This window comes from Coregonus clupeaformis, chromosome 10, assembly GCF_020615455.1.
Source record: "Coregonus clupeaformis isolate EN_2021a chromosome 10, ASM2061545v1, whole genome shotgun sequence".
In the NCBI taxonomy this organism is placed as follows: domain Eukaryota; kingdom Metazoa; phylum Chordata; class Actinopteri; order Salmoniformes; family Salmonidae; genus Coregonus; species Coregonus clupeaformis.
Genome location: NC_059201.1, coordinates 10,235,516 through 10,261,825, shown reverse-complemented (window position 1 = coordinate 10,261,825; position 26,310 = coordinate 10,235,516). Strand labels below are relative to the sequence as shown.

General features: G+C 44.8%; 1 protein-coding gene across 3 annotated transcripts in view; it reads right to left on the bottom strand.

Moving 5' to 3' along the window:
* Window positions 1–26,310, bottom strand: part of LOC121574884 (sodium-coupled neutral amino acid transporter 3) — an 86,948-nt gene that overhangs the window by 34,198 nt on the left and 26,440 nt on the right. For 2 of the 3 annotated variants that reach the window (XM_041887549.2, XM_041887548.2), the window contains exons 2-8: window positions 21,530–21,666; window positions 20,634–20,654; window positions 20,334–20,415; window positions 19,956–20,071; window positions 16,069–16,142; window positions 10,011–10,103; window positions 7,509–7,590 (exon numbers count right to left, since the gene is read on the bottom strand). In XM_041887549.2, coding sequence (XP_041743483.1) covers window positions 7,509–7,590; window positions 10,011–10,103; window positions 16,069–16,142; window positions 19,956–20,071; window positions 20,334–20,415; window positions 20,634–20,654; window positions 21,530–21,606 — 545 coding nt within the window. In that variant the 5' untranslated portion in view covers window positions 21,607–21,666. The remainder of the gene's footprint in view (window positions 1–7,508; window positions 7,591–10,010; window positions 10,104–16,068; window positions 16,143–19,955; window positions 20,072–20,333; window positions 20,416–20,633; window positions 20,655–21,529; window positions 21,667–26,310) is intronic. The other variant, XM_041887550.2, reaches the window with a different exon arrangement.

The following is a 26,310-nucleotide window of genomic DNA, read 5'->3' as shown; positions in this document are numbered from 1 at the left end:
TTATCCTCTTCCTTCATATGTAGCATCTACTATCCTCTTCCTTCAAATGTAGCCCTCTACTATCCTCTTCCTTCAAATGCAGCCTGCTACTATCCTCTTCCTTCATATGTATCCCTCTACTATCCTCTTCCTTCATATGTATCCCTCTACTATCCTCTTCCTTCATATGTATCCCTCTACTATCCTCTTCCTACATATGTATCCCTCTACTATCCTCTTCCTTCATATGTATCCCTCTACTATCCTCTTCCTTCATATGCATCCCTCTACTATCCTCTTCCTTCATATGTAGCCCTCTATTATCCTCTTCCTTCATATGTAGCCTCTACTATCCTCTTCCTTCAAATGTAGCCCTCTACTATCCTCTTCCTTCAAATGTAGCCCGATACTATCCTCTTCCTTCATATGTAGCCCTCTATTATCCTCTTCCTTCATATGTATCCCTCTACTATCCTCTACCTTCATATGTAGCCCTCTACTATCTTCTTCCTTCATATTTATCCCTCTACTATCCTCTTCCTTCATATGTATCCCTCTACTATCCTCTACCTTCATATGTAGCCCTCTATTATCCTATTCCTTCATATGTAGCCCTCTATTTTCCTCTTCCTTCATATGTAGCCCTCTATTTTCCTCTTCCTTCATATGTAGCCTCTACTATCCTCTTCCTTCAAATGTAGCCCTCTACTATCCTCTTCCTTCAAATGTAGCCCAATACTATCCTCTTCCTTCATATTTAGCCCTCTACTATACTCTTCCTTCATATGTAGCCCTCTACTATACTCTTCCTTCATATGTAGCCCTCTATTATCCTCTTCCTTCATATTTAGCCCTCTACTATACTCTTCCTTCATATGTATCCCTCTACTATCCTCTTCCTTCATATTTAGCCCTCTACTATCCTCTTCCTTCATATGTAGCCCTCTATTATCCTCTTCCTTCATATGTAGCCCTCTACTATCCTCTTCCTTCATATTTAGCCCTCTACTATCCTCTTCCTTCATATGTAGCCCTCTATTTTCCTCTTTCTTCATATGTAGCCCTCTATTTTCCTCTTCCTTCATATGTAGCCCTCTACTATCCTCTTCCTTCATATGTAGCCCTCTACTATCCTCTTCCTTCATATGTAGCCCTCTATTTTCCCTCTTCCTTCATATGTAGCCCTCTACTATCCTCTTCCTTCATATGTATCCCTCTACTATGCTCTACCTTCATATGTAGCCCTCTACTATCTTCTTCCTTCATATGTATCCCTCTACTATCCTCTTCCTTCATATTTAGCCCTCTATTATCCTCTTCCTTCATATGTAGCCCTCTACTATCCTCTTCCTTCATATGTATCCCTCTACTATCCTCTTCCTTAATATTTAGCCCTCTACTATCCTCTTCCTTCATATGTAGCCCTCTACTATCTTCTTCCTTCATATGTATCCCTCTACTATCCCCTTCCTTCATATTTAGCCCTCTACTATCCTCTTCCTTCATATGTAGCCCTCTACTATCCTCTTCCTTCATATGTATCCCTCTACTATCCTCTTCCTTCATATTTAGCCCTCTATTATCCTCTTCCTTCATATGTAGCCCTCTATTATCCTCTTCCTTCATATGTATCCCTCTACTATCCTCTTCCTTCATATTTAGCCCTCTACTATCCTCTTCCTTCATATGTAGCCCTCTACTATCCTCTTCCTTCATATGTATCCCTCTACTATCCTCTTCCTTCATATGTATCCCTCTACTATCCTCTTCCTTCATATTTAGCCCTCTATTATCCTCTTCCTTCATATGTAGCCCTCTATTATCCTCTTCCTTCATATGTAGCCCTCTACTATCCTCTTCCTTCATATTTAGCCCTCTACTATCCTCTTCCTTCATATGTAGCCCTCTACTATATTCTTCCTTCATATGTATCCCTCTATTATCCTCTTCCTTCATAATTAGCCCTCTACTATCCTCTTCCTTCATAGGTATCCCTCTATTATCCTCTTCCTTCATATGTAGCCCTCTATTATCCTCTTCCTTCATATGTAGCCCTCTACTATCCTCTTCCTTCATATTTAGCCCTCTACTATCCTCTTCCTTCATATGTATCCCTCTATTATCCTCTTCCTTCATATGTATCCCTCTATTATCCTCTTCCTTCACATGTAGCCCTCTACTATCCTCTTCCTTCATATGTAGCCCTCTATTATCCTCTTCCTTCATATGTAGCCCTCTACTATCCTGTTCCTTCATATGTAGCCCTCTACTATCCTCTTCCTTCATATGTAGCCCTCTATTATCCGCTTCCTTCATATGTAGCCCTCTATTATCCTCTTCCTTCATATGTAGCCCTCTACTATCCTCTTCCTACATATGTAGCCCTCTATTATCCTCTTCCTTCATATGTAGCCCTCTATTATCCTCTTCCTTCACATGTATCCCTCTACTATCCTATTCCTTCATATGTAGCCCTCTACTACCCTCTTCCTACATATGTATCCCTCTACTATCCTCTTCCTTCATATGTAGCCCTCTACTATCCTCCTTGATATGTAGCCCTCTATTATCCTCTTCCTTCATATGTAACCCTCTACTATCCTCTTCCTACATATGTATCCCTCTACTATCCTCTTCCTTCATATGTATCCCTCTACTATCCTCTTCCTACATATGTATCCCTCTACTATCATCTTCCTTCATATGCATCGCTCTACAATCTTCTTGCTTCATATGTATTCCTTTACGATCCTCTTCCTTCATATGTATCCCTCTACTATCCTCTTCCTTCATGTGTAGCCTCTACTATCCTCTTCCTTCATATGTATATCTCTACTATCTTCATGCTTCATATGTATCCCTCTACTATCCTCTTCCTTCATATGTAACCCTCTACTATCATCTTCCTTCATATTTAGCCCTCTACTATCCTCTTCCTTCATATGTAGCCCTCTACTATCCTCTTCCTTCATATGTATCCTTCTACTATCCTCTTCCTACATATGTATCCCTCTACTATCCTCTTCCTTCATATGTATCCCTCTACTATCCTCTTCCTTCATATGTATCCTTCTACTATCCTCTTCCTTCATATGCATCCCTCTACTATCCTCTTCCTTCATATGTAGCCCTCTATTATCCTCTTCCTTCATATGTAGCCTCTACTATCCTCTTCCTTCAAATGTAGCCCTCTACTATCCTCTTCCTTCAAATGTAGCCCGATACTATCCTCTTCCTTCATATGTAGCCCTCTATTATCCTCTTCCTTCATATGTATCCCTCTACTATCCTCTACCTTCATATGTAGCCCCTACTATCTTCTTCCTTCATATTTATCCCTCTACTATCCTCTTCCTTCATATGTATCCCTCTACTATCCTCTACCTTCATATGTAGCCCTCTATTATCCTATTCCTTCATATGTAGCCCTCTATTTTCCTCTTCCTTCATATGTAGCCCTCTATTTTCCTCTTCCTTCATATGTAGCCTCTACTATCCTCTTCCTTCAAATGTAGCCCTCTACTATCCTCTTCCTTCAAATGTAGCCCAATACTATCCTCTTCCTTCATATTTAGCCCTCTACTATACTCTTCCTTCATATGTAGCCCTCTACTATACTCTTCCTTCATATGTAGCCCTCTATTATCCTCTTCCTTCATATTTAGCCCTCTACTATACTCTTCCTTCATATGTATCCCTCTACTATCCTCTTCCTTCATATGTATCCCTCTACTATCCTCTTCCTTCATATGTATCCTTCTACTATCCTCTTCCTTCATATGCATCCCTCTACTATCCTCTTCCTTCATATGTAGCCCTCTATTATCCTCTTCCTTCATATGTAGCCTCTACTATCCTCTTCCTTCAAATGTAGCCCTCTACTATCCTCTTCCTTCAAATGTAGCCCGATACTATCCTCTTCCTTCATATGTAGCCCTCTATTATCCTCTTCCTTCATATGTATCCCTCTACTATCCTCTACCTTCATATGTAGCCCTCTACTATCTTCTTCCTTCATATTTATCCCTCTACTATCCTCTTCCTTCATATGTATCCCTCTACTATCCTCTACCTTCATATGTAGCCCTCTATTATCCTATTCCTTCATATGTAGCCCTCTATTTTCCTCTTCCTTCATATGTAGCCCTCTATTTTCCTCTTCCTTCATATGTAGCCTCTACTATCCTCTTCCTTCAAATGTAGCCCTCTACTATCCTCTTCCTTCAAATGTAGCCCAATACTATCCTCTTCCTTCATATTTAGCCCTCTACTATACTCTTCCTTCATATGTAGCCCTCTACTATACTCTTCCTTCATATGTAGCCCTCTATTATCCTCTTCCTTCATATTTAGCCCTCTACTATACTCTTCCTTCATATGTATCCCTCTACTATCCTCTTCCTTCATATTTAGCCCTCTACTATCCTCTTCCTTCATATGTAGCCCTCTATTATCCTCTTCCTTCATATGTAGCCCTCTACTATCCTCTTCCTTCATATTTAGCCCTCTACTATCCTCTTCCTTCATATGTAGCCCTCTATTTTCCTCTTTCTTCATATGTAGCCCTCTATTTTCCTCTTCCTTCATATGTAGCCCTCTACTATCCTCTTCCTTCATATGTAGCCCTCTACTATCCTCTTCCTTCATATGTAGCCCTCTATTTTCCTCTTCCTTCATATGTAGCCCTCTACTATCCTCTTCCTTCATATGTATCCCTCTACTATGCTCTACCTTCATATGTAGCCCTCTACTATCTTCTTCCTTCATATGTATCCCTCTACTATCCTCTTCCTTCATATTTAGCCCTCTATTATCCTCTTCCTTCATATGTAGCCCTCTACTATCCTCTTCCTTCATATGTATCCCTCTACTATCCTCTTCCTTAATATTTAGCCCTCTACTATCCTCTTCCTTCATATGTAGCCCTCTACTATCTTCTTCCTTCATATGTATCCCTCTACTATCCCCTTCCTTCATATTTAGCCCTCTACTATCCTCTTCCTTCATATGTAGCCCTCTACTATCCTCTTCCTTCATATGTATCCCTCTACTATCCTCTTCCTTCATATTTAGCCCTCTATTATCCTCTTCCTTCATATGTAGCCCTCTATTATCCTCTTCCTTCATATGTATCCCTCTACTATCCTCTTCCTTCATATTTAGCCCTCTACTATCCTCTTCCTTCATATGTAGCCCTCTACTATCCTCTTCCTTCATATGTATCCCTCTACTATCCTCTTCCTTCATATGTATCCCTCTACTATCCTCTTCCTTCATATTTAGCCCTCTATTATCCTCTTCCTTCATATGTAGCCCTCTATTATCCTCTTCCTTCATATGTAGCCCTCTACTATCCTCTTCCTTCATATTTAGCCCTCTACTATCCTCTTCCTTCATATGTAGCCCTCTACTATCTTCTTCCTTCATATGTATCCCTCTATTATCCTCTTCCTTCATATTTAGCCCTCTACTATCCTCTTCCTTCATATGTATCCCTCTACTATCCTCTTCCTTCATATGTAGCCCTCTATTTTCCTCTTCCTTCATATGTAGCCCTCTATTTTCCTCTTCCTTCATATGTAGCCATCTACTATCCTCTTCCTTCATATGTAGCCCTCTATTATCCTCTTCCTTCATATTTATCCCTCTACTATCCTCTTCCTTCATATTTAGCCCTCTATTATCCTCTTCCTTCATATTTATCCCTCTACTATCCTCTTCCTTCATATTTAGTCCTCTATTATCCTCTTCCTTCATATGTAGCCCTCTATTTTCCTCTTCCTTCATACAGTTAAAGTCGGAAGTTTACATACATTTAGGTTGGAGTCATTAAAACTCGTTTTTCAACCACTCCACAAATGTCTTGTTAACAAACTATAGTTTTGGCAAGTGGTTAGGACATGCTACCAAATACTAATTGAGTGTATGTAAACTTCTGACCCACTGGGAATGTGATGAAAGAAATAAAAGCTAAATAAATCATTATTTCTACTATATTCTGACAATTCATATTCTTAAAATAAAGTGGTGATCCTAACTGACGTAAGAGAGGGAATATTTACTAGGATTAAATGTCAGGAATTGTGAAACTGAGTTTAAAAAACATTTGGCTAAGGTGTATGTAAACTTCCAACTTCAACTGTATGTAGCCCTATTATCTGTGTTGTACATGCTTCTGATGCCGACCTCCCTGTTCCCTGCTGGCTGAATGTGTCCCACCCACTCACTGAGTGTGTGTGTGTGTGTGTGTGTGTGTGTGTGTGTGTGTGTGTGTGTGACAGGCCCTTATCCAGTCAGACACACTGTCTGAATCACTGTAAGCCCATCTCTATTCAAACAAACCCCTGCCAACCAACCCCCCCCCCCCACCTCTTCTCCTGAAGCCACAAATCTAAACGCACCTGAAACCAGAGAATATGATGTACTGACCATGGATGTAGAGAGGGAGCTAAAGAAGGTGTGTGTGTGTGTGTGTGTGTGTGTGTGTGTGTGTGTGTGTGTGTGTGTGTACTGTGTAGATGTCTGGACATAAAGAGTCCTGCCTATGTGTTTGTGCCTGAGTTGACCTGTCCTTTAGTGTGGCTGGCACCCCAGTCCAGACAGCTGTCTGCTGTCACCTGAGAATGTGCGTGTGTGCTTGATCCTGTCCCCAACACACACACACCCGCGTCACAATCTGACCCTGTCACACCCCTCCTCATCAACAACAAAGGGTGATGACAGGCCTTCAGAGAACTCTAAGATCCCTATGGAGAAATACCTGCACTCTCCCAGAAATGAAACACACACACATAACAACAGTAAAACATTGCAACACTTAGCTACAGGACACACAGAAACACACAGAAACCCACTGAGACACGTGGTCAGAGCATCCGACTAGCTGGATGACACACAGGGCTCTAAGCCAGAGCACAGAGAACAGATGGAGAAGCCGTCTCATCTCACCTCCCTTCGTCAGGATGCCAACACCATTGAGATTAATATGCGTCATTTTCACTGCTCTTCTGGCTGCGCTGCTGTACATTTCTTTCGTGTATTCAACTCCCCCGTGTCAACTAGATCCAGTGTGCTTTGATGCAGGGCTGAGCCCTATGGCCAGGCTAATAGAGAAGGGAGCTGTGATGTTTCCTAAAGCAGCCTGGCTGGGTAGAGCAGGACAGGGCTCAGCTCTCAGCACTCCCTGTCCTGTCCAGGGTTTGTTTTTAGATCCGGCCAGGGGAGAAGCAGCGCAGAAAAGCATTTCAGACAGCCAGGGACCGCAGGGCCGCCCAACACACCACCCCCTGTATCACCACCACAACACTTCTGTTTGGAGGCGTTGTCACCACAACCTGTGGGCGGGGGAAGAGGTGTGTGCTAACCTTTCCTAACAATCCCCTCTATTCTGTCTAGCCAATAGCAGGCTCCTACCCCTGTCCCACCTCTCCCCTGGTATACTAGGCTATGCCAGGCGAGCATTTGCCTACTGTGGGCCCGGAATGTAGAGACATGTTAGATCTAGTGGATAGACCAATAAGAGTACTCACTCAGACGTGGGGTCCGCCCTACTGAAGGCCTGGATGACCAATGGGAACTCAGACTTGACGATGTACAGGTAGCTGGACATGGCTGTGAGGAGTAGAGACCGACAGAAACTATGAGTGACACAGTCAGTGACATTTAATCAAGACATGTAGCTAACACTTTCACATATGGGTGACTCACTCAGTCAACACATAGCACATTCACCTGGGGAAAGAAAGACGTACAGATGTCTAGAAAATAACACAGACTGAAGAAAGACGTACAGACATCTAGAAAATAACACAGACTGAAGAAAGCCGTACAGACGTCTAGAAAATAAGACTGAAGAAAGCCGTACAGACGTCTAGAAAAGAACACAGACTGAAGAAAGCCGTACAGACGTCTAGAAAAGAACACAGACTGAAGAAAGACGTACAGACGTCTAGAAAAGAACACAGACTGAAGATAGACGTACAGACGTCTAGAAAAGAACACAGACTGAAGAAAGACGTACAGACGTCTAGAAGAGAACACAGACTGAAGAAAGACGTACAGACGTAGAAAAGAACACAGACTGAAGAAAGACGTACAGACGTCTAGAAAAGAACACAGACTGAAGAAAGCCGTACAGACGTCTAGAAAAGAACACAGACTGAAGAAAGCCGTCTAGACGTCTAGAAAATAACAGACTGAAGAAAGCCGTCTAGACGTCTAGAAAATAACAGACTGAAGAAAGCCGTACAGACGTCTAGAAAAGAACACAGACTGAAGAAAGACGTACAGACGTCTAGAAAAGAACACAGACTGAAGAAAGACATACAGACGTCTAGAAAAGAACACAGACTGAAGAAAGACGTACAGACGTCTAGAAAAGAACACAGACTGAAGAAAGACGTACAGACGTCTAGAAAAGAACACAGACTGAAGAAAGACGTACAGACGTCTAGAAAAGAACACAGACTGAAGAAAGACGTACAGACGTCTAGAAAAGAACACAGACTGAAGAAAGACGTACAGACGTCTAGAAAAGAACACAGACTGAAGAAAGCCGTACAGACGTCTAGAAAAGAACACAGACTGAAGAAAGCCGTACAGACGTCTAGAAAAGAACACAGACTGAAGAAAGACATACAGACGTCTAGAAAAGAACACAGACTGAAGAAAGACGTACAGACGTCTAGAAAAGAACACAGACTGAAGAAAGACGTACAGACGTCTAGAAAAGAACACAGACTGAAGAAAGACGTACAGACGTCTAGAAAAGAACACAGACTGAAGAAAGACGTACAGACGTCTAGAAAAGAACACAGACTGAAGAAAGACGTACAGACGTCTAGAAAAGAACACAGACTGAAGAAAGCCGTACAGACGTCTAGAAAAGAACACAGACTGAAGAAAGCCGTACAGACGTCTAGAAAAGAACACAGACTGAAGAAAGCCGTCTAGACGTCTAGAAAATAACAGACTGAAGAAAGCCGTCTAGACGTCTAGAAAATAACAGACTGAAGAAAGCCGTACAGACGTCTAGAAAAGAACACAGACTGAAGAAAGACGTACAGACGTCTAGAAAAGAACACAGACTGAAGATAGACGTACAGACGTCTAGAAAGAACACAGACTGAAGAAAGACGTACAGACGTCTAGAAGAGAACAGACTGAAGAAAGACGTATAGACGTCTAGAAAAGAACACAGACTGCACAGTGTGGAAAGAGATTTCCTAAAGGCATTAATTATTAAAACGATTTACAATAACATAAAGCTACTCAAAGCAAATTAAAGTTTCCCCGCATTTCATAACATATCCTCATCTTCATAATGCGTCCTCATTTCATCACATCCGTGTTATTAAGCAGTATTTCCCTCATGTGCCCTCACATCCGATTGAATAAGTGACCATGCATTGTCCATCTAGAATAATTAATGTCTACATTCTGAATATGCTCAAACTCTTTCTATTCTTTTCTTACTCGCCATGTGTAATTCTTTGCCTCGACCTGAAACAACATGATTCATGATTCTCAGACAGTACTTTGTGTAATGTGTTCTCTCTGTGGTACTAAGACATACTTCACTGCTACTGTTGCAGTAAGAAACACAATGGTAACATGGCTACTGGCTGGTGCTGCCTGTGTGTCAGTCAAAGTTAGGGATCAGACCACGTAGGAAGGCAGGCAGCCAGCACACTGTCAAAGCCAACACACCACCACGTCCATGGCAGCAGCTGTTTGCCAACTGGACAGCTGGCCTTAGCTCCTAAAACTCTGCCATATCATATACACACACACAGACACACACAGAGAGAAAGAGAGGGCTAGGGCTAGGGCTGTATTAGTAGTACTATGTGAATATGGGGGGGGTTAATGTGAAGGGCTGATCTCCAAGTGAACAGGAAGACCAAACAGTTTGCCTGCCTGCCTGTCTGCTGCTGAGCTTTGTGATTCATCATAACACTATAACCACTACAAATACACACATATGTGTGTTGTTGAGGTAAACTAGACCAGTGACCACAGTGTCCTCTCACCTCCAATGTTCTGTAGAGTGATGGCAATACCGGCGGCCATCTTGCCTGGGGTGCCAAAGGCCCTGTAGCCTAGCTGTTCATAGGCTCGGATTCCTGGAAGAGGAAGAGGGTTGCGCAACATCATCATTACACAGCTTTACAGGGGGACACCCAGGTAGTAAGTCAAACAACACTTAGTTATATTGTTAGGCCTACTGCTGCTAGGTAGCTCTCTCTCTGCTCTCCCCCTCCCCTCTGTCTGTCCTTGATTGCAGGAGTGAAGTCTGGTGTGCGGGAGTCAGGGTTCCAGCTGCAGCTCATTCACCATAATCACCTCAGCCTTTAAGACCCGGTCAAACTTTCCACTCATCGTCAGATCATAGTCAAGACAACCATGTTAGTCTCGCTGCCGACTCAACCTGTCTGTTTTCGCTCTTGTGTTTTTTGGACTGTTTATTTACTTTTTCTCCTGTGCCACAGATATTTGGAACCTGACTCCTGCCTCCGCTTCACTCCTGCCACCACCATCCTGCTCTCCACTATCGGGCCTCTCCTTTGGACTCACCACGGACACTAGGACATTACGGTACCACACCTGCCCTGACCTGGATCTGTACCCTCCCTGTAACCTGGACTTGCTCTTCCCCATTTATTGGAAACCTGGACTATTGAACATTATAATAAACCTGTTAAAACTTCTCTGGCTTGGTGTACTTGTCTGCATTTGGGTTCTATCCAGTTAAATCATAACAGTATGATCTGACCAACATGAACCCAGCAGACAGTAGCTCGGATACCACCCCAGAGTGCACTCAAATTTGGACTGCCATAGCCAATCAGGGCATTCTACTTGGCCAACATGATACCCTGTTTAAGACGATTGCTGAGGACAGTCAGGTGCTGCTTAATCAGGTTCAATTACTCACCAATCAAGTGTCTGCCCTTACTACCCCTTCAGCCCAGATCAGAGAGCCTTTTGTTCCTGCTCCAGAGCGCTATGACGGGAACATGGGAACCTGTGGCGATTTTTTGACTCAATGCTCGTTAGTGTTTGAACAACAGCCCCTCACCTACGCCTCAGAAAGAGCCCGTATTGCCTACCTTATCAACTCTACTAAGCGGTTCCGCTCGTGCCTGGGGATCCGCGGTCTGGGAGAGTCAGTCGGACATTTGCAACGCTTACGTGGCCTTCACCACGGAGATGAGGAAGGTTTTTGACCACCCGTGACGAGGCAAGGAGGCTGCGAAACGGTTGTTTTCTCTTCGGCAGGGGGCTCGTAGTGTGGCGGAGATGGCAGTGGAGTTTCGGACTTTAGCAGCAGTGAGTGGTTGGAATGACGAGGCATTACAAGGAGTGTTCATCAATGCTTTGTCTGAGACTTTAAAAGATGAATTGGTGTCATATGATGAATCGCCTACGCTGGATAATCTTATTTCACTCACTATCAGGTTGGATAATCGGATTCGGGAGCGCCGCCGGGAGAGGAGTGTTAGTTCCAAGCAACCTGTCTGTCATCAACAAACTCCTCCCTGCATCGTCCCTACGGAGAGAGCCGTGTCTTCCCGAGTCGATACGAGGAGCACTGAACCCGAAGCCATGGAGGTGGGTGCGTGCACGGTTGTCCTCAGAGGAGCGTGCACGTCGTATTCAGGCTCGGGTCTGCCTGTATTGTGGAGAAGCTGGTCATTTCGTTCCTTCCTGCCCAGTTCGTCCGGGAAAAGGGCCGGCTCATCATTTATGGGAGAAGTTTTGGTGAGCCGAGCAGCGGATTCTTCCTCTTCTCCCGCATTCTGCTCCAGGCATCCCTCCAGTGGCAGTCCCAGAATTTCTCTGTTAGTGCGCTGATTGACTCTGGTGCCGGCAAAGCTTTTTGGATAGAGAGTGGGCTCAACAAATGGATTTGGAGACTGTTCCTATGGACTGTCCGCTGCAGGCTAAGGGTCTAAATGGACAATTGTTGACCCGCATTACCCATCAGACTGTTCCTGTTTGTCTTAGAGTGTCGGGAAATCATCAGGAGAACATTCAATTCCATATTATCGACTGCCCACAGACTCCCCTGGTCCTTGGTATCCCCTGGCTCATAAAACACAATCCACACATTGATTGGGTGACAGGTAGCATTGTTTCATGGAGCACATTTTGTCATGTGAATTGTTTGTGTTCTGCTCAGACTCCTGCCAGTACTGTGCCTCAACCTCCACTGGAGTCCATGGATCTTTCTGCTGTTCCTGACGTGTATCATGACCTGGCATCCGTTTTCTGCAAACACAGAGCTACTTCTCTTCCTCCTCACCGGCCTTACGACTGCGCCATTGACCTCCAGCCAGGAGCCCCGCTCCCCAGCAGTCGCCTGTACAATCTCTCCCGGCCGGAGACGGAGGCTATGGAGAACTACATTCGGGACTCCTTGGCGGCAGGTATTATGCGTCCTTCCTCGTCACCTGTAGGAGCGGGATTCTTTTTTGTTGCTAAGAAGGATAAGACCCTCAGACCCTGTATTGATTACCGTGGACTTAACAACATCACCATTAAGAACAAGTATTCTCTGCCTTTGATTAATTCTGCTTTTCCCCTCCTTCATGGTGCTACCATCTTTACGAAACTGGATCTACGAAATGCGTATCACCTGGTGCGCATTCGTAAGGGTGATGAATGGAAGACTGCCTTCAACACACCCTTGGGACATTTTGAGTATCGGGTTATGCCTTTTGGGTTGTCTAATGCCCCTGCTGTTTTTCAGGCACTAGTCAATGATGTCCTTCGGGACATGTTGAATCGGTTTGTTTTTGTCTATCTGGATGATATCTTGATTTTCTCAGAGTCCTCCCAGGAACATGAACTGCATGTGCGCCAGGTGTTGCAAAGGTTGTTGGAGAACAAACTGTTTGTGAAGATGGAGAAATGTGAATTTCATGTGTCTGAGACCTCTTTTTTGGGTTACATCATAGCTCAGGGGGAGCTGCGGATGGACCCAGCTAAGATCTCTGCTGTCACGGACTGGCCAGCTCCCTCTACCCGCAAACAACTTCAACGATTCCTGGGGTTTGCGAACTTCTATAGGAGGTTCATCAAGGACTACAGCCGCATTGCGGCGCCACTCACCGCTCTCACCTCCATCTCACGACCGTTCGCTTGGAATGAAGGGGGCCGAATCAGCGTCGAAGAACTGAAACATCGCTTCGCCTCGGCTCCCATTCTGATGCAGCCGGACCCCGACCGCCAGTTTGTCGTGGAGGTGGATGCATCCGACACTGGGGTAGGTGCAGTGTTGTCGCCAACGTTCTCCTGAAGATAACAAACTGCATCCCTGTGCTTTTCTCTCAAGGAAACTTTCTCAGGCAGAGAGGAATTATGATGTTGGAAATCGTGAACTGCTCGCCGTTAAGCTGGCTCTCGAGGAGTGGCGACATTGGTTGGAGGGGGCGGAACAACCCTTCATCGTTTGGACGGATCATAAGAATCTGGCTTACCTCCAGTCAGCGAAGCAGCTCAACCCCCCGTCAAGCCAGGTGGGCACTATTTTTGGGAGATTCAATTTTTCTCTGTCTTACCGTCCTGGGTCACGCAACGTCAAGCCTGACGCCCTGTCTCGTGTTCATTCGGCTGTTGATACTGGTAGTAACCCTGAACCCATTTTGCCTCCTACCTGCAGTATTGCAGTCATCACATGTGACATCGAGGGGATTGTTAGACAGGCTCAACATCATCAAGCTGACCCTGGGAGGGGGTCCTCCTAACCGGATGTTTGTCCCTGAGTCTGCTCGCTCCCAGGTACTTCAGTGGGCTCACTCGTCTCCCCTTACCTGTCACCCTGGAGTTTCGCGGACCCTTGACTTTGTGCGACGGAAGTTCTGGTGGGCCACGATGGAGGCGGACACTCGAGCCTTCATTGCTGCTTGTACGGTATGTGCACGAAGTAAAAACTCCACCCAGGCCAGCGCTGGTCATCTACGACCTCTACCTATACCCAGCCGGCCCTGGTCGCATATCGCTATGGATTTTGTCACTGGACTTCCCCCTCATCTGGTAAGACTGTCATTCTTACGGTGATTGATCGTTTTTCTAAGTTCGCTCATTTTTTGGCCCTACCTAAACTGCCCACTGCCAGAGAGACGGCTGATATTTTGGTTGAACATGTGTTCCGCTCTCATGGTCTACCCACGGATATTGTCTCTGACAGGGGTCCCCAGTTTGTCTCCCAGGTGTGGAAAGCTTTCTGTAAAGCTTTGGGCATTACATCCAGCCTGTCCTCTGGATATCACCCCCAGACCAACGGGCAAGCCGAGAGAGCGAACCAGGAGATGGAGACCGCACTTCGCTGTGTCACTGGGTCTAACCCTGGGTCATGGAGCTCCATGCTCCCCTGGGTGGAATATGCTCATAACACCTTGACTAACGCTTCCTCTGGTTTGTCTCCTTTTCGTGTGCTCTGGGTTATCAACCTCCCTGTTCCCTTCCCAAGAGAGGGAACTTGCGGTACCCTCGGTGCAGTCCCACATGCGCCGCTGCTGCAAGGTCTGGAGGAAGGCCAGGGTAGCTCTGTCCCGAGCTTCGGCGTACATGCAGAGGCAAGCCAACCGTCACCGGTCCCAGGCTCCCGGTTACTCTCCTGGTCAAGAGGTATGGCTGAAGTCACGGGACCTTCCATTGAAGGTGGAGTCGAAGAAGATGGCGCCTCGTTTTATAGGACCGTTCAAGATACTGTCTATTGTTAACCCCCTGCGCGGTTAAGCTACAGCTTCCTGCCTCCCTACGGGTTCATTCCACCTTTCATGTTTCCCAGATTAAGCCTGTGTCGGTTAGCCCTTTGTGCCCGCCCTCTCGTCCCCCTCCTCCGCCCAAGATCGTGGGTGGGGGTCCGGTCTACACTGTCCGGCGACTTCTGGATGTTCGCCGCCGGGGGTCGTGGTTTCCAGTACCTGGTGGATTGGGAGGGTTATGGTCCTGAGGAACGTTCCTGGGTGCCCAGGAGCTTCATTGTGGATCCTGCTCTGGTTCGTGAGTTTCAGGTTACATCCTGATAAACCCTGTCGGCCGCCAGGTGGCGTCCGTAGAGGGGGTACTGTTAGGCCTACTGCTGCTAGGTAGCTCTCTCTCTGCTCTCCCCCCCTCCCCTCTGTCTGTCCTTGATTGCAGGAGTGAAGTCTGGTGTGCGGGAGTCAGGGTTCCAGCTGCAGCTCATTCACCATAATCACCTCAGCCTTTAAGACCCGGTCAAACTTTCCACTCATCGTCAGATCATAGTCAAGACAACCATGTTAGTCTCGCTGCCGACTCAACCTGTCTGTTTTCGCTCTTGTGTTTTTGGACTGTTTATTTACTTTTTCTCCTGTGCCACAGATATTTGGAACCTGACTCCTGCCTCCGCTTCACTCCTGCCACCACCATCCTGCTCTCCACTATCGGGCCTCTCCTTTGGACTCACCACGGACACTAGGACATTACGGTACCACACCTGCCCTGACCTGGATCTGTACCCTCCCTGTAACCTGGACTTGCTCTTCCCCATTTATTGGAAACCTGGACTATTGAACATTATAATAAACCTGTTAAAACTTCTCTGGCTTGGTGTACTTGTCTGCATTTGGGTTCTATCCAGTTAAATCATAACATATATAGTCAGTGTAGAATCTACAGGTTAATCTACAGTGGTTAATATGCCAGGCCTCTATTTCCATACTAGGCCCCTATACCAGAATATGAACACACAACAATATATAAGGATTTGTACACATCCTTAATGCTGGGCCATTGGGAATTCATTACATTGTAATAGCACATTACTTCTCCAAGCTAATCTATACAAGCTACAATCAAGACATGCAAATGCTAAAAACGGTAATTATGCAAGCCAACACTTTTTCTCCATCTGGCCCTATCCCTGTGACTGGACGCTGCAGCAGCCCAAAATATGCTGTACCATCATCTCCTCTCAATGGTTCAGCAATAGTGTGACACACCCCTACGTCTTGGAGTGTTGCCACTGGATCAAACTATGATGTGCATGTATTACTATACATAGCTACACGTGCACCATTCAGGCATGAGGTCCATTGAAGATGAGGGTCAGCTTACCCACAATGCCAGAGGATTTGAGCAGCAGGTGAATGGAGTAGGAGGAGAGAGCCGCCACAGCAGTCAGAAGAAACCTGGGAGGAGAGAAAGAAAGAGTACATGATAAAACACATCATTGCCTAATTTCAATGCAGTGAAAGGTCTTTAGTTGAGCATAGCAACTAACAAGCTCAGAACAGACTGTGGAAGTGAACTCCTCAACTCGTCTCTGACAATATGTAATAATAGCACGAACACACACATTTCTACGACAAGCCCTGCACTTAGTGGCTTGACTAGGAGCCAATATAACAAAATAAATTACAGTTTGAGATTACAACTGCCTGGGTATAATTCCAAAAATAAACATTTAAAGGTTTCACTGAAATACAATAATTGTATCATGATGGGATTACTAGGATGAACAGTGGAAAGGTACAGCTAGAACAAAGCCAACTCTGGCTGGCTAACCACCAACTGTAATGTCCAACTATAGCCATGTGATCTCAGGGATCAAGTACAGACAGTTAATAAAGGCAAGCGCTTTCTCAGCAGACTCTCAATGTCATGAAAAGGCTAATGCTGTATGATGTTGTCAACAGTCTGAGAAAGTCAAGTTGGGGGTAAGAACGTAGGAGCGAGGTGTGGGGGGGGTTTAATAAACCACGTAAGTCTACTTCCAGCCATCCTGGTCTGTTGTAATACTCTGAGAAACAGCGTTTCTCACAACCCCTCTCCCCCTTACGCCCCTGTGCCAAAGGCAGCGTGGAGCAGAGCTGCAGTCCGCCTACAGAACACTGACCCCTTCGGCATTCCTAGATGGGTCAGAGGGCGCTCCCGATGCCATCACCTTTCCCAGACCTCAGAGTCCGGCCTCTACGGCCAGATGGAGGCTCCTTGACTACTGGCCACAGCAGAGGTGAGGATCCTAGCATCTGGCCACAGTCAGTGTGGGCACAGAGGTTGAGCCCTGACATTCCACTGACCACTCAAAAGAGCAGAGCCTTGGGTATGTAGACCTATGTGGCCAGGAGTCACAACAGCTGGTGAATGAGACCACGGCATTGAGTATGAGTTGCTCAATGTTTGGTTTGGTTCCTTTCTCCATGAAATCGCAGTTCTCAGGTCTCGTGTCTAAATGTCATGTTATAGGACCTGTATTCCCACTCTGTTCTTACTGCTATGGGAAATGCTGAGTAAGAAACATGGAAACACAGAGATGCTGAGTAAGAAATCATGGAAACACAGAGATGCTGAGTAAGAAATCATGGAAACACAGAGATGCTGAGTAAGAAATCATGGAAACACAGAGATGCTGAGTAAGGAATCATGGAAACGCTGAGTGATGCTGATTAAGAAATCATGGAAACGCTGAGTGATGCTGGACTTGCACCTCCATCCCCCTTCCACAAAACACATGTAAATAACTGGACTATAAATTGTGCCTTCCTGTATTATACTTATGCTACAATGTTTATTCCATTCTACTGAACCATTTGCTTTATGTTCTTATCTTTTATCTCTTATTGTTGTTGCATTGTCCAGAAGGAACCTGCAAGGAAGCATTTCGTTGGATGGTGTATACCAGGGTTCTTCAATTCCGGTCCTAGAGGGCCGAAACACCTCTGTTTTTCATCCTCTCCTTCTAATCAGGGGCTAACTCAGACCTGGGACACCAGGTGAGTGCAATTAACTACCAGGTAGAAATAAAAAACAGAAATGTTTCGGCCCTCCAGGACCGGAATTGAAGAACCCTGGTGTATACCATTTGTATCCTGTACATACAACTAAAACTTGAAACTTGAAACTTGAGTAAGGCATCATGGAAACGCTGAGTGATGCTGAGTAAGGCATCATGGGAGATCATAACATATCACTCACGCACAAGGAATGGGAGCAGTTTCAGGGCTTCCCCCCACGTCCCCTGGGAACTGCTAAGGTGTATGGCATTCCCAGAGGACGTGGGGGGAGCCCTGAAACCGCTCCCATATGCTGAGGGAGGCAGAAAACGTCTAAATTATGTGGGTCTTCTTGTTCCCTTGAGAAATTGGGGTTTTCTATCTTGAGTTACAGTAGGTTACCATTGAGACACAAAGAAGGTTCTGTGTCCGTCACACCCACAATGCCACAAATCAGTTTTTTCATGGGAAAAGATAGGACTTGGAACAATGACTTGGAATTTGATCACATTTTGTTTGCTACAGGAATCTAGACTTGGCTTACTTTTACCAGAAGACATGTCTTTGAGTCCAAAGTCAGTAATAATATACTTAGAATACACAGACAAACAAATCCATGTGAATTGATTCCTACATCTAACAAATACATCTATCTGAAGCTGTTGAACCCATCCTCCCCTGTACAATAACCTGAAGTCACAAAGCCAGAGAAATGCCTCTGTTTAATGGGATTTATTTCATAAAAGCTACATTAGAGACTTAAACAATAGGTTTGTCTTTGCCGCAATCTTACTAAAACAATTCCTAGTAGGTTAATAAAACAGAAAGCCTTTATGAAGACAGGTCGAAGGGTTCCTTCATTCACCATAATATCTCAAAGGTGACCTTGTTTGACATTAGTCTTTGACATCTGTCTTTGTGGAAAAGCATATGTTCAGAATGAGCACCATGTTATTGGGACAAAATTCGCAACAAAGATGACAACGATCACCATGGCGATGGTGATGATGATGATGTGTTCCATCCTGTAGCCTAACTGCAGGTGACTGTGAGCTCTAAAGAAGGGTTCTGCTGTTGACTCCATCTTTAGAGGAGAAACTCTTTAGAATCCATAGAATGGGTTGTGTTCCCATGCAGAGTTGTGAATGAAGACTGTCCCTGTTCCTGTCCCTGCCCTAAGTCCTGCTCTCTGCAGCTATACAAACCAACACGGAGTCACATGGATGGGGGGGGGGACTCTATGTTTCCATGAGGGACCGAGGGAGGAGGGAGGGGAGTGGAAATGTCCAGCACTACAGAGGGGGCCAGTGGCATGGGGACTGGGAGGCGGGGCTATTCTGGGCTGTGGCCTTTCTGGGGCCTATTTGTGTCCACAGGGGCGGGAACAAGGGTTGGAGCAATGGGGGAGGATGGGAGGGAGGGGATAGTGTGGATCGTGTCACCACAGACCCCCACCCAGCCTACAGCCCCACCCTGGCCCCTTCTCACCCCATCCTGGCCCAGCACCCCTCTTGAGGCAGGCAGGCTGGGGCTCTGGGCAGATAGCATTTCTGGTCGTCCCAGCTCCCTTCTGCAAGCGAAGGTTGTGGCTATTTTCAACCCCCACTCCGGCCCTTTCCACTATGTGGACTCCATGTGCAGCCTAAAGGCTATCACTGGGACTGGGGAGCATGTTCTCCCCTGGCTCTCTGCTTAGGCAAAGGGATATCACACCACAACAAGCTGGCAGAGGCAGTGCAACTAGCAACAAACCAATAGCTAATGAGTGACTCCTACCGTGTCTGTGCTCAGTGTGTCACTGACTTGAAAGTCAGTGCTATGCAAGTGTATCGTTTTGCGGTTTCAGGGTTTTATGACATGAAGAAAGAAACACTAAGCCACCTGGGGAAAGGAGAGACTAGGAGACAGTTAAGAAGCAAGAGGCAGGACTAGACATTACATTTGTATTACATTTACATTACATTTTGGTCATTTAACAGCAGTGGAGGCTGGGGGGAGGAGCTATAGGAGGATGGGCTCATTGTAATGGCTGGAATGAAATGAATGGAACGGAGCCAAACATGGTTTCCATATGTTTGATGTGTTTGATACCGTTCCATTTATTCCATTCCAGCCATTAAAATGAGCCCTTCCTCCTATAGCTCCTCCCACCAGCCTCCACTGTTTAACAGACACTCTTATTCAGAGCGACTCACAGTACAGTGATGTATCGCTGACGGTTTGACTTACAGGAAGAGGAGGATGCCAGTGTTGGCCATGGCATAAGCCAGTCCCAGAATTCCACTGCCCATGATAGCATTCCCCAGGTTGAACACAGACATGCCGAAAGACGTCTTTCCCTCAAACTGATCAAAACAAATACAACAATTTCAGATTCAGTTCATTCAATAATGAGGTAAAGCAGAAAATGGCTGCTCTTCTGACATTTAGAAACTCATGCTCTTGTCTAGTGCAATGTGACAAGCGGAATGTGTCATCAGATTCCAATCATTCCAAATGACACCCTATTCCCTATTAGTGCACTTATTTTGACCAGACCCCTATGGTCAACAGTAATGATGTTTGAGTTGTGGTACATGCAGAGGTAATAAAGTCAGCTACACTCACATCTGTGAAGCGCATTGGTTTCCTCCCATCTCCGTTGGGCAGAAACTCCTCATTCTCCAGGATGTCATCAGGATCATCAAACCTGGATGAAACAGAAAACGTTGTTACAATCGAAAGTCTCCAAAAACCTGCAGCTTAAAATGGGGATACAAGCTACACAGACAGGACAGAGTATATTGTTAAAACAGTGTTAAAAATGCTTCACTTAAAGGATTGTTTGTGAATAATGATTTGACATAGTCAGTAGGCCTACCAGATAGAGCTTGTCTATGTGACTGTGTATAGAAAGTAGAAACCTACCTGACATTTTGAGTACCATTTCTGTGTGGCAAACAGAGCATCCACGGGGTGACGGTAGGACAAAAACAAGGCAAACATGCACTTAGAAACACAAACACCACTCAGGAAATCAGCTATATTGTCTGTTCAGACGTCATTCACGCCCTATAAACACTTTATACTCATTACAAATGTCATACACTTAGCACAAGGAGGACAGGACAAGCAAACACAATTTGCAAGGGAGGAAATTGAAACAGAGTTTTATGAGGTCATTTTATAGTGCACTACTTTTGACCAGGGCCTATAGGGAAAGTAGCACACTATGTAGGGAATAGGGTGCCATTTGGGATACAGACAGTGTCTCTGAATTTTTTGGTTAATTATGTGGATGAATATACTGTCTTTTAGAAACACACTGCATTGACAGCAACACATGGCACATTCACATACTGTAACACTGTATGCAGTGGGCAAAATTAATGTCACCACCCTTATGTGATAGCAATATCAAAGCATTCCTTCAAAAACTATTGGAATGGAATATACAATGTAATGTTTCTGTGGTATGCAGTAGAGGCACCAAGGAAAATATATATATGTTTTACTGTCACATCCACCAGATAGGTGCAGTGAAAGGTGTTGTTTTACAGGGTCAGCCACAGAAGTACTTTGGGGAACTGGCCCAATGCTCTAACCTCTAGGCTACCTGCCACCCCAATCAGGTGAAATATGGAACTAAAGTCATTGTTTTGAGACAAGTGTATGGACATTCTCCGCTGCTCATCAGAGAGATATGGAAGGCAAATATTTTTTTAAATAGTTGTGGTGGTTGTTGAACAATACAATACTGTAACAACAATAATAGAGGTCGGTGTTGAGAAAAGAAAGGACAGGAGAAGGAAACGGTCACATACGTGTCATCTCCTAGGTTGTGACCTTTCCCATTGGGTGAGCATCCCAAGATGCTCATCTCTGATTGGTCCAGCTCCATGCTCTAAGCAGCAGTTATGATACACTGGGTGTGGTTCTCACAGTCTGCTCCCTCAGGTATCTAAAGCAGAGAGAGAGAAGGCATTTCCTTGACACAGATCCCACGATTACTCCCCTATTTGTCTTGTTGTGTATCTACAGGATACAGTGCATGTGGGGACACTTGTATATGTGTAAATACTGCATTTCGGTAAAAACATCCAATAATAAACTTGAACGGCTAGTCTCTCTCTCTGCTAATGACTGTGTGGTGACTCATGTATTTACACAGTAAACCTTTCTCTTCAACATCCAAGATCTGACTGTTTCACACACTTGCTTATGGTATAGATTTTTCTGAATCATCTCAAGCCATGACACTATGCATTTTGGGGAACTACATTTTGGGGAACTACAATACCAAGTAATGCAAACAGGTCCAAAGCATGGGGTCAAAGTTCAAGGTGTGTTTGAGCCGGCGGCACATCATCATTACACTGTTTGCTCATGGTGTCCACTCAGTGATGTCACAAGGCCTGCCAGCTTCTCAGAGCTGAGAACGAGGGGGTTCAAACCACACCCTCTGTTTAGGTCCCATGTAATGTTGTCACACAGACGCTTCTCTCCCACGCCTAGCCTATGTACACAATAAACACCAGCCACACATAACCTACCAAACTAGCACATAACGTGGGAATTTCAGTACTTCAGCATAACATTTCCTAAAGGTTTCCTCATGGTTCTATTTAGTCATGTTCTCAAATTGTTACTAAAAACGTTAAGGAAACTTTCCATAAAAACTACAAGAAAACGTTTGTAACGTTCACAGAACGTCCTAGAATGTTATTTAAAACATATACATTCTGTTCTCAGCATCAACAAAACTCTCTCTACCCTCCATCTTGTTAAGTGTGTGCAGGTGTGTTGGCCACACCTGATCTCAATGAGTGCTTGTTTCCTTTGAAATGGGGTCTGTTTGAACAGGCTAAAATAAACAGCTTTGTATGCATAAAAAAACATGGCATGCTAGCTCCATCCTGGTGGCACAGTGGACTAATTCCATGGATAGAGAACAGAACACCAATCTCACTGGTTCAAATCTCACAGATGCTGCGTCATAATAAACAAATAATTGTGTTGGGATGATCAATGCTTAAGGAAATGAATTTCCATCTGTACTTGGAGTTCAAAAAAGTTAACTGAAAATAAGCTAACAGTGTAATTAAAAGTCTTATTGAAACATTCAGTGAAAGTTTTAAGTTATAAAAAAAACTCAAAATAACCTATAATTGCCATATTCAGAGCGTTAATTAAACCTCCCAGGAAACAGATTAAAACATTATCAGAACCTCACTGAAACCTAAAAATAAATGTTCCAAGAACAGGCAAAATGTTCACTTCCGTTCTCAGAATGTTTAAAAAACATTCTGTTTTACCGGTCAGGTAACGTATGGCTTTGTTCCCACAACCAATGTGAAACCAAAAACATACGTTCCCACAACTTCCAAGGAACCAAATGTGCTAGCTGGGTAGTGACGTGAATGGAACTATACTGAACAAACATATAAACACAACCTGCAACCATTTCAACGATTTTACTGAGTTATAAGGAAATCAGTCAATTGAAAATAAATTCATTAGGCCCTAATCTATGGATTTCACATGACTGAGAGGGGGCGCAGCCATGGTTGGGCCTGGGAGGGCATAGGCCCACCCACTTGGGAGCCAGGCCCACCCACTGGAGAGCCAGGCTCAGCTAATCATAATTAGTTTTTCCCCACAAAAAGGGCTTTATTACAGACAGAAATACTCCTCCGTTTCATCAGCTGTCTGGGTGGCTGGTCTCAGATGATCCCGCTGGTGAAGAAGCCGTATGTGGAGGTCCTGGGCTGGCATGGTTACACATGGTCTGCGATTGTGAGGCCGGTTGGACGTACTTCCAAATTCTCTAAAACGACGTTGGAGGCAGCTTATGGTAGAGAAATTAACATTACATTCTCTGGCAACAGCTCTGGTGGACATTCCTTCAGTCAGCATGCCAATTGCACTCCCCCTTAAAACTTGAGACATCTGTGGCATTGTATTGTGTGACAGAACTGCAGATTTTAGAATGGCCTTTTATTGTCCCCAGCACAAGGTGCACCTGTGTAATGATCATGCTGTTTAATCAGCTTCTTGATATGTCAGACCTGTCAGGTGGATGGATTATATTGGCAAAGGATAAATGCTCACTAACAGGGATGTAAACAAATTTGTGCACAACATTTTAGAGAAATAAGCTTTTTGTGTGTACGGAACATTTCTGGGATATTTTACTTCAGCTCATGAAACATGGGACCAACACTTTACATGTTGCGTTTATATTTTTGTTCAGTATAGATAATCCTTAAGCTAAGATAGCTGGTCTTGTAACACTAAATGTTTGAGGTTTTGACCATGGACTGAAGGTATGGAGGTCAAGATGAGAGGATGAGTTGGCGGGTAAGGAAACAGAGACGACTATGATAGGCTTTATACGAGCTCTGTCTGAAACGTCAATACTCTAAACGTGCAGAGTAATACTGTATGTGCAGGAGTTAGCTTTTCTGCAGTGATGGTATGATTACTCCCCACTGGGTTGCATGCCCTCAGTGACAACAATTCACCCCATTTCCACTTTCCTCTGTGATCTCAGAGGCTCCCAAGGGGTCAGTTCCACAGGCAGACAATGGGTAGTGTTGTTGTGATGGGAGCAGCTTCCTGGGTGAAAACGGCAGACAGCTGCCCCATTGTGTCACCACAACAAGTGTCCCCCTGCCTGCCAGAGTATCTTTAGTCGCAGCTCTCCACACAGCTGTTAATCGATCACCCACAACCACTCCAGTTTCAACAGTAAAATTACAATCTGTGATCAGGGGCATCATGCACCATAAAAATCTGAGGGAGCACAAAGTACGTGAGGATGGCTGGGGGGGTGGTCCAGAGGGTTGACTAGGTCCCCTGTCCAGAAGTTGGAGCAATTAGCATTTTTCAAACACCTGAAACAGCTTTTTCCTGCAATCTAGAGCCATAATCATTATGCTTAATTCTATGTCAAAAATGTGTCTATTTTTCTGCATATCTAAGCATATGTCTTCAGCTGTCTGTATCCTACTGACTGGTGTTTTTTTGTTTTTTTTTAAGAAACTTAATACGCTTCTCTGCATCTCTGCTAAAATCTGGGTGAAAGATTGAAAGGAATGTGAGTCTTGTTCAGTACATTTAGTTATTACTTGCTTTTCTAAAGTCTACTAACCTTGTCAACAGGCATTCCAGCTAAGATATACTGAATAAAAATATAAACGTAACATGTAAAGTGTTGTTCCCATGTTTCATGAGCTAAAATAAAAGATTGCAGAAATTTTCCATACAACAAGCTTATTTCTTTCACATTTTGTGCACAAATTTGTTTACATCCCTGTTAGTGAGCATTTCTCTTTTGCCAAGATAATCCATCCACCTGACAGGTGTGGCATATCAAGAAGCTGATTAAACAGCATTATCATTACACAGGTGTACCTTGTGCTGGGGACAATAAAAGGCCATTCTAAAATGTGCAGTTTAGTCACACAACACAATGCCACAGATGTCTCAAGTTCTGAGGGAACATGCAATTGGCATGCTGACTGCAGGAATGTCCACCAGAGCTGTTGCCAGAGAATTTAATGTTAATTTCTCAACCATAATACGCCTCCAACGTCGTTTTAGAGATTTTGGCAGTACGTCCAACTGGCCTTCCAACCACGTGTAGACCATGTGTAACCACGCCAGCCCAGGACATCCACATCCGGCTTCTTCACCTGCAGGATCATTTGAGACCAGCCACCCGGACAGCTGATGAAACTGTGGGTTTGCACAACCGAATAATTTTAGCAAAAATTTCAGAAACCGTCTTAGGGAAGCTCATCTGTGTGCTCATCATCCTCACCAGGGTCTTGATCCGACTGCATTTCGGCGTCGTAACCGACTTCAGTGGGCAAATGCTCACCTTTGATGGCCACTGGCACGCTGGAGAAGTGTGCTATTCTCGGATGAATCCCGGTTTCAACTGAACCGGGCAGATGGTAAACAGCGTGTATGGCGTCATGTGGGCAAGCAGTTTGGTGATGTCAATGTTGTGAACTGAGTGCCCCATGGTGGCGGTGGGGTTATGGTATGGGCAGGCATAAGCTACGGACAACGAACACAATTTAATTTTATCGAAGGCAATTTGAATGCACAGTGATAACGTGACGAGATCCTGAGGCCCATTGTCGTGCCATTCATCTGCCACCATCACCTCATGTTTCAGCATGATAATGTAAGGCCCCATGTCGCAAGCATCTGTACACAATTCCTGGAAAAATCCATGGACTGCATACTCACCAGACATGTCACCCATTGAGCATGTTTGGGATGCTCTGGATCGACGTGTATGACAGAGTGTTCCAGTTCCCGCCAATATCCAGCAACTTCGTACAGCCATTAAAGAGGAGTGGGACAACATTCCACAGGCCACAATCAACAGCCTGATCAACTCTATGCAAAATAGATGTGTCGCGCTGCATGAGGCAAATGGGGGTCACACCAGATACTGACTGGTTTTCTGACGCCCCTACATTTTTTTAAAGGTATCTGTGACTAACAGATGCATATCTGTATCCCCAGTCATGTGAAATCCATAGATTAGGGCCTGATGAATTTATTTCAATTGACTGACTTCCTTACA